The sequence below is a fragment of the Sus scrofa genome, chromosome 9, assembly GCF_054392235.1.
Source record: "Sus scrofa isolate SSC_HxYL_T2T_F1_AM1 chromosome 9, Sscrofa_HxYL_maternal_Yorkshire_Landrace_v2.0, whole genome shotgun sequence".
Lineage (NCBI taxonomy): Eukaryota > Metazoa > Chordata > Mammalia > Artiodactyla > Suidae > Sus > Sus scrofa.
Genome location: NC_139391.1, coordinates 141750082 through 141765479, shown reverse-complemented (window position 1 = coordinate 141765479; position 15398 = coordinate 141750082). Strand labels below are relative to the sequence as shown.

Genomic DNA, 15398 nt, shown 5'->3' with positions numbered 1-15398 from the left:
GTGTGCCGGGTGTGGACAGGGGCGTTGTCACCTCTCTCAGTTCTTCTGTTCTCACTTTCAAGGAGGAAGATGAAGGCTCGTGCCCCCCCGCCCCCTGGAAAGCCCGCCACCCCGACCGCGCACAGCGGCCGGAGACCTCACTGCGACGCGTCGCCCGGGCCCCCGCAGAGCCTGCTCGCCGTGAAGGAGGCCCTGGGCGGCGGGGTGCTGGCCATCACCGTGGTGCTGCCCAGCGGGCTGGAGAAGAGGAGCGTGGTCAACGGCAGGTGGGCAGATCCACGAGAACCCAGGGGTGGGTGAGACCGCGTGCCAGCCTGGGATGTCCCACCAGGCCTGCTGCCTGTTGGCCGGGCCGCCCTGGTCAGCCTCAGCCTGAGGCGGGCACCGCTCGCTCCTGCTGCAGGTGGGCTCAGAAGGAAGGGGTCTGGGGGTCTCAGGCTCACAGGCAGCTCCGTGTGGGTGGCCGCCACCAGAGTCGGGGCGATAGAGTTTCTAATGTTTACGTTTGCTATTTCTCACAATGAATCCTAATTATATTGTTTGATCAGTTTTGTCCTGCTGTTCCTTACTCAATCTATAATGTAAATGTTTAACAAAATCATAGGAAACAATTTTAAACGTTTACACATTATATCATAGAGAATATGATATGTGATCAATTGTAAAAACATTCAAGCATGAAAACATTTTTGTTTATTTCTGAGGCAGAAATGAATGAGAGTCATATTTCTAGGAAATCAAGGAAGATGAAAAATGAGATAAAATATTTAAATCTTCAAAACCGAAGAGTATGTTGAAAACAGGTGATAATAGTGGTAAGAGTGCAAATCACGTCATTCTGGGTTTTTTTTCTCGTGGATACATTGAAAACAATGCCATAACCGTTTAATGTTAAAATACTGGTATTCTGAGTCTACCTGAAATTACATCCTTTGCAATGATTTAAATTTTAACATGAAAATTCCAGGTAATGATTTACTGGGCAAAGCAATACATTGGTTTTTAAAATTATTTTATGGCCGGGAGTTTCCGTCATGACTCAGTGGGTTAAGAATCCAACACAGTGTCCATGAGGACGCGGATTCAACCCCTGGCCTCGCTCGGTGGATTAAGGATCCAGTGTGGGCCAAGCTGCGGCAGAGGTCGCAAATGGGGCTCAGATCCCTGTGTGGCTGTGGCTGTGGTGCAGGCCGGCAGCTGCAGCTCAGATTCACCCCCTAGCCTGGGAACTTCCATATGCCGTGGGTGCGGCCCTAAAAACAAAACCAAACAAAACAAGACAAATAAAATAAAATAATTGTATGGGCTCCGTGAACAGGATTTGAGGACCATTGCTCCAGGCCTCAGTATTTGCCTAGGATGGGAGCTGTGGAGTCACGGAATGCCACATCTTCAGCTGTATGAGATGATGCCACACAGCTTTTCCCGAAGTGGTGCCACAGGAAACACCCAGCTGGCTCCTCCGTGGGGGCCTCCGTGCAGCAGCTCCCCCCCCCCAGCAGAAGGGCTCAAAGCCAGAAGTTGAGCCTGACACTGGATCCCTGCTAAGGCTTCCATAGAAGCCCGTAGCTCCTGCGAGAGGCATCAGAGCAAAGACATTCAGGTTCCCGGAGTGTCTGTTTCCTTGTTTTACAGAGTGGTCTTTCTTCTAAGGATGCTTCTCCCACCTGAACTGAGAAACACGCCATGTTGTCACAGGTTTACAAGCTACTTCAATAGGTGCATGGAATTTTATCAGTGGATGTATTATGGTTCACTCGCTATTCTTGTATTCTTAGCTCAATGTCTACATTTTTAAAAAAAACCACTTCATTGCGGTGTGGATAACACATAAAAATGGTCGTGTTTAATGTACAACTTGAGTTGGTAAGTATACGCTGGGGAACAGTGACGTCTGTCCACTAGTTACCTGGTTTTTAAGAAAGTGGTCGTATGGGTCATGTCTTAAATAACATGAAAGTCTGCTTTTACCTTTGCATGAGGAGGAGTTCCCATCGTGGCGCAGCGGAAATGAATCCGACTAGGAACCATGAGGTTGCAGGTTTGATCCCTGGCCACGCTCAGTGGGTTAAGGATCTGGCATTGCCATGCGCTGTGGTATAGGTTGCGGACACAGCTCGGATCTGGTGTTACCCTGGCTGTGGTGTAGGCTGGTGGCTACAGCTCCAATTAGACCCCTAGCCTGGGAACCTCCATATGCCACGGGTGTGGCCCTAAAAAAAAAAAAAAGCAAAAAGCAAAAGTCACCCCCTACAGTTGCATGAGGAGAGGAGTTCCCTTGTAACTCAGCAAGTTGAGGATCCAGCATTGTCACTGCTGTGCCTCTGGTTGCTGCTGTGGCTCAGGCTCGATCCCAAGCCTGGGAACTTCCACATGTGGTGCGCACAGCCAAATAGGAAAAAACAAAGGCATGAGGAGAGAGAAAATGCCCGCTTGAAAATTAAAAATATTACTTTGAGAAACGTTTTCATACTGAACACATTCTTCCAAATGTATCTTTAAGGTTTTTTTTTTTTTTTTCTCCCAAAGGAGAAGCTAGCACTGTGCCAGCTTGTAAGGCAGCTATAGCTACAGCTGTAGAGATTAAGTATTAAAGTACTTTACTCTTTCCTCAGTAGAAATACAAATCCCTCCCCCAGGGTTTCCTGCATCAGCCTGTGGGCTCCCTCAGCGGCGCGCCGTGTGCTAACTTGCTGACACTGCAGCTTCTTGCTTTGGGAATTGGTTTTATATGTCCTGCGCTTTAATAATAGAAGAGCAGCCCAACGTCACCCTCCTCGCCGTCGCTGAAACTGGATCTGCTCCTCGTTCACCGATGCGACTTCTCTCTCCCATTTATTAGAGAGCATCCCCAGCTTTTCTCAGGATACGCAAGTCGTCTATAATTTACAGTCAGCCCCTTAACTACGTGATTGCCAAACAGGAAAGATTCTTACAGAGAAAACACACTAGTACTTGGGGTCTGATGAGCCCATGCTCCGTATCACAGTGAGGTTCTTTCTCTCACGCTTTCTCTCTTAACTTCACTTTGGGTTTAGAAACACAGGTAAAATCCCCGTCTCTTCTTAGGGGGATGAGACATGGGGGCATGGGTCCTAGGACTTTGTTTATTTTTAAATGATTTTATTAAAATATAGTTGATTTACAATGTTGATTCATTTCTGCTCTTCAGCAAAGTGACTCAGACATACGTGCATTTCTCACATTCTTTTCCGCTGTGGTTCATCTCAGAATAGACGGCACGTGGTTCCCTGTGCACAGTAGGACCTTGTCGTTTGTCCATCCCGTACATACTAGTTTGCACCTGCTGATCCCAAGCTCCCAACCCACCCAATCCTGTTCTCTATGCCCATGAGTCTGTTTCTGTTTAGTAAATCTGTGCCGCATTTTAGATTCCACATTTAAGTGATACGATATTTGTCTCTGTCTGACCTCACTTAGGATGCGGGTCTCTAGGTCCATCCATGTGGCTGCCAATGGCATTATTTTGTTCTTCATGGCCGAGTACTTGTTCGTTGTCTAAATACCACACCGTCCTCATCCCTTCATCTGTCGATGGACATTTAAGTTGTGCCCACGTCGTGACTACTGTGAACAGTGCTGCTGTGAACACTGGGTACACGTATCTTTTCAAATTAGAGTTTTGTCCAGATAGATGCCAGGAGTGGGATGGCAGGATCATATGGTAGTTCTATTTTCAGTTTTTAAGGAACCTCCACTCTGTCTTCCATAGGCTGCATCAGTGGACACTTCCAGCCGCAGGGTAGGAGGGCTCCCTTTTCTCCACACCCTCTCTAGAGTTGGTTATTTTCGAACTTTGTAATGATGGCCCCTGACCGGTGTGAGGTGGTACGTCCTTGTGGTTTCGATTTACATTTTTTTCTGTGATGATTAGTGAGGTTAAGCATTTTTCATGTGCCTGTTGTTCATATAGATGCCTTCTTGGGAGAAATGTCTACTTAGGTTTTCTGCCCATTTTTTAACTGGGCTGTTTGGAGGTTTTTGGTTATTGGGTTGGAAGGGCTGTTTGCATATCTTGGACGTTAAGCCCTTGTTGGGACCATCGTTTGCAAAGACTTTCTCCCAGCTCCGCAGGTTTGTCTTTTTGTTGGGTTTATGGTTTCCTTTGCTGTACACAGGCTTGTGAGTTTGCTTAGGACCCATCTGTGTATTTCGCTTTGGTTTCTGTTGCCTCGAGAGACTGGGACTCTCTTAAGGAAGGTGCTGCGGGTCTCTTTCAGGAAGGGTGCAGCCGGCTCTGCCCAGGGCGCTGGAAGGAGGCCACTGATCCCATCACTCTAATTGGGGCCCTCCAGAAACCATGTCAGGCATTCCGGCGTCAGGGCTGCATCATTCTGATGTGGTCAATTAACTCGCGTCCAGTTGGCACACACGTCCAGTGGGCCCAGGACAGGGGAAAGCAAGCATTTCCTTCACGAAAGAGAGGGCATCTCTCTCAACATTCAGTCCTGCGATTCTGCCTCTGTGGCGGCCACATCCCCTTTACAACAGCCAAGTTGACAGCTGTGCCTGGCCTTGCAGGTCCTGGACCTCAAGAAACAGCTCAGGGCTCTCCTGGCAGAGGTATGGCCCGCATGGCCCCTCTGGAGAGAGCTCACCTGTTCTGAGGTGAAAGGGAAGGAGGGTGTGACTGAGTCCAGCCCTGATCGCACCTCTGTCACCTGCCCATCAAAGTGGTGGCCACGGCCCTCGTCGAGAAAGCAGGTGTGTGATTGGCCTGTGGCTTCAGCAAGCTCTCTATGCCTGTGCGCTCCAAGCCCCAGGGGTGCGGGAGCTGCCCCCGCTCCAGTGCTGGTGCCTGAGGAGCGGAGCTGGAAAGGGCGGTTTTGATGAGGGGACATCTGCCAGAAGAAGACTGTCCTCTAAAGAACAGGCTCACTGTCAGGTGTGGTTTAGTTTGATGTACACGGTCACTTTTTTATTGTATTTTAAAAGACCTTATTTTTCCGAGCAGTTTTAGGTTCACAGAGAAATTGAGAGAAAGCCGTGGTCTTTCCCACCTACTCCTTGCCCTTCCCCCACCCCTCCCCATTCTGCCCCTCCCCCTCCGGGTGCTGCACCTGTCAGAACCGATGGGCCTACACACACCATCGCCCAGAGTCCGCGGCTTCCGTGACGGCTCCCTCTGGGTCTACCGAGTCTAGGAGTTGGCACAAGTGCACAGTGACATGTATGCATCATTAAAGTATCGTGCAAAGTGTTCTCACGGCCTTGCAAATCCTGCCGGGACATTCCTGGGGACACGGAGCCCACCCTGGTCCCCTTAGCTGGAAGTGAATCTCACTCTATAGGTAACACATCTGATGATTCTGGTCTTAACTCACTCTTTCTAGAGAGTACCTCCCGAATGTTTCTGCCTTCTGAAAGCTTTGTTGGTTGGTTTGGGCAAAATCTAAGAGAAGCTAAAAAAAAAATCACTGTCGTATGCGGATTGTCGTCAACAGCCACCAGTTACTATACTGGGTTTCTTTATGAGAATCTTTTTTTTCAAGTTTTTTTTTAATTAAAGTATAGCGACTTACAGCGTTGTGCCAATTTCTGCTGTACAGCATAGTGACCCAGTCAACCTACGTGCATCCTTTTCTCACGCTGTATCTTCCATCACGGTCTCTCCCAAGAGACTGGACAGAGTTCCCTGTGCTGTACAGCGGGACCCCTTTGCTTATCCATTCTAAATATCGAGTTTGCATCTACCAACCCCAAACGCCCAGCTCATCCCACTCCCTCCTACAAGGAAAGAACGTGGTTAAGGGGCTGACCATAGATTATAACCCGCTGCTCCTCCTGTGAAAGGAGAGCAGGTTCTTTACCGAAGCCACGATGCAGTAGTTACAGCAGTGGTGTTATTTTGGATTTGGTGCTAAAAAAACCAGAGGGTTCCATTCGTAGCTTTGTGTTCTTTGTGGTTTATGTTCTGTGATTAGTTTTCATCTTTGAGAATTTATCATCTTGGTTTCCTCGGCGGTGGCAGTGGACTGTGGGTGGAGATGAGAGAGGGAGGTGAGAGCCTCCTAGGGGACCAGGGTCCCCACCCAGCCCCACCCCCTCAGGGGGACCAAAGGCTAGCAGGCCCCACCCCCAGGCTCGGTGAGGCTGAGAGGGAACCATGTGACCTGCTGTGGCCAGCGCAACCCTGGACCATGAGGGAGCAGAGTCACAAATACTGCATTGTTGCTTCAGCATCCTTAGAAGTCTGTTTTCTATGCTGAGGCTTTTCCGGGGAGTTTCACGTCCTGGAGTCTTTGGTGATGTCGCTTCCTGTTGTGATGCACTAAGCTCGTTGTTGAGATAATGACGATTTTCACCCCAGAGCTGAAGCAGCATTCGCCTGCCGGTGCGACCCTTGTGGGGTGGGGGTGGGGGGCGCTGCCCTTTCCGAGGAGGGAGCCCTGAGTCACCCAGGATGTCCCACGTGATTCCAGTGTCCCCTGGTTAAGACATACGCTGTCACCTAATTTCTTCCTGGAGAGCGAGGGGAGTCAGATTGTCATGGAGATGGCCTCGAGATGTTGGGTATCAATTAGAGCATTACCGATTCTTTTCAGTGACTGGATGGGAGTCGGGGCACTTGGGAGCTTTGCCTGGGCTTTCACTGGCCGGGGTCCGCGCCCGCCACTCACAGCCCTCGCGGTGAGTGAGGAGTGGCCGGTGGCCAGTGGCTGGCACTTCTGTCTTTACAGATGCACCGTAAGGCCCAGGTCTGCACACACCTGCGCCCTGGACACCTAGCAAGCATCATTATGACTTGAAATGACTGCCGTGCTAGTTCCTGATTAAGAAATAGATCCGAGGAAAAGGCTTATGCTTTTGAGAGAGATTTACCCTCCACTGCTCAGGAAATGTGTAGGAAGAGAGAAGTCAGTGTTAAATATAAAAACATTCCACCAGATGAAAATAAATGATGCAAATGGAATTGTCCATTCTTTGGGACAATCCAAATTGTTATTCCGCTCCCTTAATAAATAATTATCTGCAATGGGAGACGTTATAAAATTTTTTGACATTCAAATAAGGGAATTTTCCTCATTTCTTTTTCAAAAAGCAGACTCTTAGATGAAAAGAAAGCTGTTGTCTTCAACCTAAAATTTCAGTTTTTAGGAGGCCCCACCATGGTCCAGTGGGTTAAGAATCTGCCTGCAGAGGACTGCAGCAGGTCAGGTCTCTGCAGAGGTGCAGGTTCAATCCTTGGCCTGGCACAGTGGGTTAAAGGATCCAGTGTTGCCGCAGCTGCACCTTGGATTCAGTCCCTGGCCCAGGAACTTCCATAGGCCCCAAGTGTGTCCAAATAAATAAATAAAATGTGGGTTTTTTAAATACGCTATGTTGGGGTTCCCTGATGGCTCAGTGGGTTAAGGATCCAGCATTGTCACTGCTGTGGCTCAGGTCTCTGCCAGGGCGCAGGTTCAGTCCCTGGCCTGGGAACATCTTCATGCCACAGGCACAGCCAAAAATAGATAAACAAATAAAATACACTATATTTACGAATGACTGAAAATTCCGTGCCTCGTACCCATAAGTTAACATCGTCTGTGCTGATCTAGCAGGACTCATGGGTTTCACTGGACTGTAACTGTTGCCCAGCTCTCCTGGCTCCGATGGTCCATTCGGTGGTGGTGTTTGTTAGGAGTGAACTTGTGAAGATACTGCTGCACGGTCACGTGTGAGGAAGCCACTAGAGGCTCTTCTCCTTCTCCGAGAGCATAGCCAGTGTGCACCTTCGCCCGCTGGTCCGATCGTGCTGCCCACGCTCAGCTGGCAGAAGGGCGAGTGCGGACATTGCCCATGACCGTGGCCTGTTTCTCTCTTGCAGCCATGCCATGATGGACCTCCTGGTCGAACTCTGCCTTCAGAACCACCTGAATCCGTCCAACCACGCCCTGGAGGTCCACTCTTCAGAAACCCAACAGCCTTTGAATTTTAAGCCAAACACTTTAGTTGGAACCTTGAATGTCCACACCGTGTTTCTGAAAGAAAAAGTTCCTGAAGCGAAAGTTAAGGCTGGCCCCCCAAAGATGCCTGAGGTCAGTAGCACGGGGACCCCTTTGTCACATGAGGACGTATGCAGTTATCTGTGGCCAAAGATGCTGGTGGCGTGAGGCGCCGGAGGAACCCCTTATCTGAGTAACCCATGCAAACAGCTCTGGTTGAGAGTCCCACTTCCGTACTGGGCAAAGTTAGGTACTGAAGTGAGTTTATTTCAGGAGACATAGGTCTGCAGCATTGCATAAAGTTCGTTGTGCTGTATGGTCCCTTCAGGTACCAAAGAAGAGTTCCTGGTCTCCAGCCATCCGTCGGAACTCTCTGCAAAGATGAGAGTGGTCCAGAATTCTGCCCGGGGCAGGGCAAGAGCCACCGATCCCTTGTAGCTACTGAGCAGGGCAATGCAGCGAGTGTGCTCGAAAAACTGGGCCTTTCATTCTCTTAGTTCGAATTGAAATAACACACGTAGCCAGTGTCTACCCTCTTGGATGGGTTCCGAAGGTTCTGGTCGGGTCCTGGAGGCCTTCCTGCCCTGGCAGCGGCGAGGGTGTGTAGAAGACTCGGACATCCTCCTGGAGAGAGGGAACAAAAGGGGCTTTTTTGAAAAACTGTCAGAAATAGTCATTGCAGTTGGAGAGCATTTTATGTGTAGATTTCAGGCTTTTGATTATTAAATAAGTTAATTTCAGATGTGTATTGTACTCTTTAGGAAAGCTTTGCTCTGGATCTTTATCTCCAATTGAAAGCAGTGCTTGTGTTCCCACTGTGGCTCAGCGGGTTCAGAGCCCCCCTAGCATCCATGAGGATGCGGGTTCTATCCCTAGCCTAGCTCAGTGGGTTAAGAATCCAGAATTGCCACAAGCTGTGTGGCAGATGTGGCTCGGATCTAGTGTTGCTTTAGCTGCAGCTCCAATTCAGCCCCTAGCCTGGGAAATTCCATATGCCACAGGTGCAGCCCTAGAAAGAAAAAAAAATCAAAGGCTATTTTATTCTTTCAGATAACTGGAATATCTGCTAAATTTCTCTGCTTTTAAAAATGGTAATTTGGCCAACAGTTCATGTTCTCCGGGCTTGGGCAGTTAATCACTTGTACTTGGGGCCAACTGTACTCTTGAGTTCTCCCTGGTTTTTCAAGTAAATCCATGTTCAAGGAAATGAAACCTTTTTTTAATATTCTGTGGCTTTTCTTGTCTTCCTGAGCCCCAGGGGCAGGTGAGCCCAGGGTTATACATGACCTCAGCTTGAGAAGCATGAAGAAGCTCCACGGTTTCCTCTTTCCTCCTGAAGTGCATCAAACCCTGGCCCTCAGGCTGGAAGGGAGTGGGATCCATCTCGGCCAGTTTTTTATTCAGTGCACGCTGTGTCCACTCCCAGGATCTTAAAACCATATGGGTGATCAGTTAAGACCAAACAGAAGCTGGCTGCGTGAAACTTCAGCATACCACACTTTTGTCTTTGTTTTTAGGGCCACACCTGTGGCATTGGAAGTTCCCGGCCTAAGGGTCAAATCAGAGCCGCAGTTGCCAGCCTACAGCACAGCCATGGCAACACTAGATCCCAGCTGCATCTGCGACCTATACCACAGGTTGTAGCAACGCTGGATCCTTAACCCGCTGAGTGAGGCCAGGGATCGAACCTGCATCCTCATGGAGACAACATCAGGTCCTTAACCTGCTGAGCCAAATGGGAACTTCTGTTACACTTTTTGTACCTGTAGACATTTACAATCAGCTTTAGTCTAATTGATTTACTTTCTGATTATTTTATGCCTATGATTTATAGGTCTAATATAGTTTTCTAGCTTAAAATACATATGTGTGGTGTATTTCTATGAATCTATGTGTAGCATATACACACTCTATGTATTTCTATAGATGTGAATATATTCAGGTGACTATTTTGGCTTCTTAAACAAAATTTTGATGTTTTATGGGGTTTTTTTCTTTAAATTGGATTGTTCACGATAGTTTCACACTATTTTTCTTTAGAAAATGTTTTAAGCGCCTTGTGGTTAGTCTGTCCGGAATCCTTGAAAGACAGTCTATTCCTTGAGACCTGTCTTTCCTTTCCCCACATCGTTAGCCGGTTGTTCATTAGCAGAGGAGATTCGAGCGGAGCCCCCCACTGGCTCAGTGGGTTAAGAAGGACATAGCTGTGAAGGAACCAGGCAGGATGAGCCAGAAGGAACACAGCTGCAGCCAAACGCGTTGTTGACCTAGCCAGCAGCTTCAGCTGAAGCATCGCTTTGGTAGCTGCTCTAAGTCGCCTTGAAGACAACCTGGGCAGCTGAAGGAGGGCAGGAAGTTCAGTGCTCTCAGGGGATCACTGTCGGTTTGGTTGGGAAGGAGGACGAGAGGATGGCCAGGAGCAAGTCAGCCCGGCTCTGAGTCAGCAGTGCAGGTGGAAGACTTTGCAAATGCACAGAGAGCATGTGGGCTTTACCCATAAAACAATCAAAAAGCCACACACACACACACACACACACACACACACACACACACACACACACACGTTTTCTGTATGTTTGAAACCTGCCGTCATAGTTTTTAAAAGGAGAAAATACTCCATTTTTTAAAGTCAGAGTCATCCACTGAATAGAATTAAGTGGGTCTTCACATCAAAGGCTGTTCATTACCGAGGTCGGGCCGTCCCCTGAAAAGTGATCTTTTTCTGGAGTTCCCTGGTGGCAGAGCAGTAAAGGATCTGGTGTTGTCCCTGCTGTGGCTCTGGTCGCTGCTGTGGCGTGAGCTCCGTGGCCGACCCAGGAACTTCCACATTCCGGCAGCATGGCCAAACAAACAAAACAAAATCCCTAAAGTACACACAGGGTCCCAGGCATTTATTTTTCCCTACTTAGTATGCCCTCTTCGCCCACGACCCACTGAATTTGGGAAGCAAGCCTGGACCCACACAGAGTCTGGCCCCGCTCCACCCTGGCATAAACACCGCTGTGGGCAGATGTGCTCACGGGGTCGTGCCCGCTGTGTTTTGCAGAAGACCGTGCGCCTGGTCGTCAACTACCTGCGCACGCAGAAGGCGGTGGTGCGCGTGAGCCCCGAGGTGCCCCTGCAGAACCTCCTGCCGCTCATCTGCGCCAAGTGCGACGTCAGCCCGGAGCACGTGGTGCTCCTCAGGGACAACGTGGCCGGCGAGGAGCTGGAGCTCTCCAAGTCCCTGAGCCAGCTGGGGATAAAGGAGCTCTACGCCTGGGACAACCAGCGAGGTGAGGCCCCCCCCTACGTCCCCCGGGCCGCGGACGGCTGTGCGCGCATGCGCCGCCCAGCAGCCGGGCACGTGCCTGTGTCCCCGCATCTCGGATTCCGTGCAAAGCAGCGCGGGCAGGGGCGCAGAACCCCGAAGGGCAGAGGGCACGGCAGTGACTCCTCTTTCCCCCGGTGGTCCGCACGCCTCCGACCCCCCCTCTCCTGTGAGCGTCCACGAGACGCTTAAACGGGGGAGAAGTGCGAACACTGGGGCTCTCGCTCTGAAAGAACAGACACCGCCTGTGAACCGTATTGGCTTGGATTTCCTTTGCGGTCGCTATTAAACCCTCCCAAGTCTCGCACGTTGTTAGCAGTTGAAGCCAGCGGCACAAGTGGCTCCTCCCCAAATGTGCTTTCTCCTCCCGTGAGTTTGGCACCCGCCTGAGGTCGCCCAGTTAGACCCCCTGGCTTGAGAGGCAGCTTGAGGCCCATGCTGGCACCAAGACCACGCTGTATAAGCGGCTGTCCCCGGGTGACCCAGGCTATTTCAACAACTGTCCGACCAAAAATAAATGTCAGTGTTGCTTACTTTAGGATTATTAAAATGGACCTCACCAAATTGTCCATTTTAATGAGGTCACTCGATATCTGTTGCCTTTTTATTTATTCCACAAATATTGACCAGGTTGGGCTTTTAAAAATATTAGTGTTCAAGTTTTCATATGTTTCTTCAGCTTAAAAAAATTCCCATTTAAAAAAACCTCTGCATATTCTTATTACCATTTTGTGTGTGTGTATGCAATCGGTGATTTCAGAACCTGCCAGAGGTTCTGGACCCAGGTCTCACTGACATTCTAGAAAAGGCTTCAGCTCAGTCACATATAAGAACATAGACCATTTATTCCCTCAAAAAAAAAAAAAAGTGTTCCCACATTTGAGAGTAGTGCACCTCACGTTTGACCCAGTATCTTTTTAAAACATGGACAGGATTATTCTCAGCACCTGCTTCAGGGGCCCGGGTGTCGTGTGTGTCAGACTGGTTGTGGTGGCCCTGTTTAGATTTGGTTTCTGGGACTCTGGAAACAGAGCTTTCCTTTGGCAAGATAGGGAAAAAAGAGGGAAAGACAGGAAAGGAAAAACTGCCCCCATCTAGGCCTGTGAGGGGAAGAGACTCTGCAAGTATGTTTGTTACGTGCTAATCACTCGCTGTATCTTGAAACGTCGTTGTGCAACCTGTTAGCCGGGAAAGCCCTGTAGCAGCGCTGACAGCATCTCTCCGTTAAGGGAAACTCTCCGAGGCCGGAGCTCCCTCTTCTCATCCTCCCCACCCCCCCAGCCCCCTCCTCGCTGCCTTGGGCACGCCCCTCCCCCGGACCTGGCAGCCTCCCCCACAAAGGAGGGGCAACGCCTGGTGTGATGGGGACCCGCTCTGCCGGGACCAGCATCCCTTCATCCGACCCATCGTGCGCCGTGCGGGCTGTGACATCGCCGCCAAACGCCTCTGTCCCCTCCTCCTGACACTCAGACACTTGAGTGGAGAACATTTCTGTCCCCGTCCCTGAGGAGCCCTCCACGTTGTCGCTCCCGCTCACGCCCTGTCCCCGGCGCACAGGCGGTGGGGAGACGGGGACGCCCAGGCCGGAGGCGCGGAAGGCAGAGGCCCCGGCGGCGGCAGCGTGAGACGCAGCGGGCTTTGCTGCCACCTGCCGCCGGGACGGCGCCTAGCAGCCCGGCCCGTGCAGGCCTCGAGGGGATGGGGCCGGGACGCGGGCCTTCGCGTGCTGGGCCCCCCAGGGAACCGCCCCACCCCCGCCCCCCGCGACCCCTGGCACAAGTTGACGCAGGGCTGGAGGCTTTGTGCCACCGCGGGTCGAGAAGCCCGTCGTCACTCTCTGTCGTCTGCCTTTTCCAGTTCTTCTGACCAAAACGCAATCGGAGCCCTCCCTGAGCTGCCGAGGTACCGTGAGCCCCGCGCTGCCCCGCCAGGCTGCCCTCTGCATGGCTCTGGGCTGCGGCCATGCACGGAGTGACCCCAGGGCATGTGGGGTGGCACCTCCTGAGGGGGGGGGGATGTCTTGCCAGGCTGAAATGAGGTTGTGGTTTGATTCCCTGAACCTCTGGTTGGCTAAGCCAGGAATGTCCCTCGTGTGAAGATTTGCTGTGTGGCCCTGATGGGTGAGAAAGGAAGCGGGTTGCTGTGGAAAACAGGGCCTTTATGAACATAGAACTTGAGGGCAGCGGGGACGTGGTACATGCGGGAAAGGCGTCCTTTCCTTCCTGCTGCCTGCGCCGCCCTGTCCTGACCTGCCCCCAGCTCTGTCCCGCCTGCTGCAGGATTTGGGGACAGTGTGGATGGTGGTGAAATCTGACCTTTTATGTCATAAACAAGCATGTCAATGATCAGTCCAGATTTTGCTTTTATTTCTTATAAATTACATAATGCATACACATATGCATGCACATATTTACATAAGTATGTATGTTCACACATATATATTGGGATTTATATAAACCTTTGGGATCACACACACACGCGCGCAAGCGCACTCCAAGGGGGTCCTTGAACTCACACTGAGTGTTTGTATTTTACAGAAATTTCTGTCCATGTTTGTTAAAGTGTTTAAGAATAGACTTTGTTTCTAGAAAAAAAAAATAATGCAGGGGCGTAATCTCCAGAATATACAAACAGCTCATGCAGCTCAATATCCAAAAAACAAACAGCTCAATCAAACAATGGGCAGAAGACCTAAAGAGACATTTCTCCAAAGAAGACAGACAGCTGGCCAATAGGCACATGCAAAGATCCTCCATATTGCTAATTATTAGAGAAATGCAAACCAAAACGACACTGAAGCATCACCTCACCCCCGTCAGAATGGCCAGCATCAAAAAGTCTGCAAATAAGAAATTCTGGAGAGGATGTGGAGAAAAGGGAACCCTCCTACACTGTTGGCGGGAATGGAGGTTCCCTTACAAAACTAAAAGCAGAGCTGTCATATGATGCAGCAGTCCCACTTCTGGGCACACAGCCAGAGAAAAAGCTGAATTCCAAAAGATAAATGCACCCTTATGTTCCTAGCAGCCCTGCTTACATTTGCCAAGACTTGGAAGCAGCCTAACTGTCTATCACCAGACAAATGGAAACGATGCAGGGTGTTTACACCATGAAAGGTCACTCGGCCATCAAAAGAATGAGATCACGCCCTTTGCAACAACACGGACGGACCTAGAGGATTTCATACGAAGTGCGGTCAGTCAGAGAGAGAAAGACAGATATCATAGGACTTCACTTATATGTAGGATCTTAAAAATGATACAAATGAGCTTATTTACAAAACAGAAACAGCCTCACGGACAGAGAAAACAAACCTGATTACCAACGGGGATAGCAGAGGGGGAGGGGTAAATTGGTTTGGGATGAACACGTAGGCACTACGGCCTATGAAGAAGAGAACCAACACGGTCCTACGTATGGCACAGGAAACTCCACCCGATATCCTATTGTAGCCCGTAACAGTAAAAGGATGAAAAAGTTTTACATAGAGACATACGCATGTGTGTCTGTGTATAACGGAGCCGCAGGGCTGTACACCTGAAACTAACACAACGTTGTCAATTAACTATACTTCGCTACGAAAAGAAGCACCATGAATGCATAGTTGTTTTGAGTGGAAACGTCAATATATATGATGGTTCTGAGTGATCTGACGTGGGGATACCGGCAGGCCGAGAGCAGCAGAGGAGGAGACTCACCACGGTGGTTCTTCTCTCACCGGGTGCCACGGCCCCATCGTGCGGACGACGGGCACTTGCAAACAGGCACAGCTCCGTGCGATGCAGACGCGGTTGCCCTCTTGCCTCGATGAGCTTGGTGACCGTGTTCGTGTCCCCGGCGGCTTGTCTGTTTCTTCTTCGGAAGCGTGGATGTGGGATGAGCTGGTCCTCCGGGGCAGGTCCAGCATCCTCCATCCCTTTGCACCTCTCAGCCCCTCTGTGTCACCTCCCAAATCATTCTGATGCTTCCAGTCTCTGCTTAAGGATGAAGCACAACCTCTCCTAGACTTTTATTCATATTTAAGTCTTAGTAAATGAGCAGAAATGAAAACAAAGTAGACGCCACCCTCAATTTGTCATCTGTTTAGAACCGTGGAGTCCGGCTCCTGAGTCGTTTCTTGAGGCCTGGCTGTGCACCGG

The 15398-nt window shown here is 50.2% G+C and overlaps 1 protein-coding gene across 13 annotated transcripts in view; it reads left to right on the top strand.

Moving 5' to 3' along the window:
• The window catches only part of COBL (cordon-bleu WH2 repeat protein), a 239997-nt gene that overhangs the window by 110505 nt on the left and 114094 nt on the right, over positions 1–15398 (top strand). For 8 of the 13 annotated variants that reach the window (XM_084978577.1, XM_084978574.1, XM_084978576.1 and 5 more), the window contains 3 exons: positions 63–266; positions 7832–8042; positions 10996–11224. In XM_084978577.1, coding sequence (XP_084834703.1) covers positions 70–266; positions 7832–8042; positions 10996–11224 — 637 coding nt within the window. In that variant the 5' untranslated portion in view covers positions 63–69. Of the gene's footprint in view, positions 1–62; positions 267–7831; positions 8043–10995; positions 11225–13116; positions 13162–15398 lie in introns of all 13 variants that reach the window. The other 5 variants (XM_084978570.1, XM_084978571.1, XM_084978572.1 and 2 more) reach the window with 1 other exon arrangement.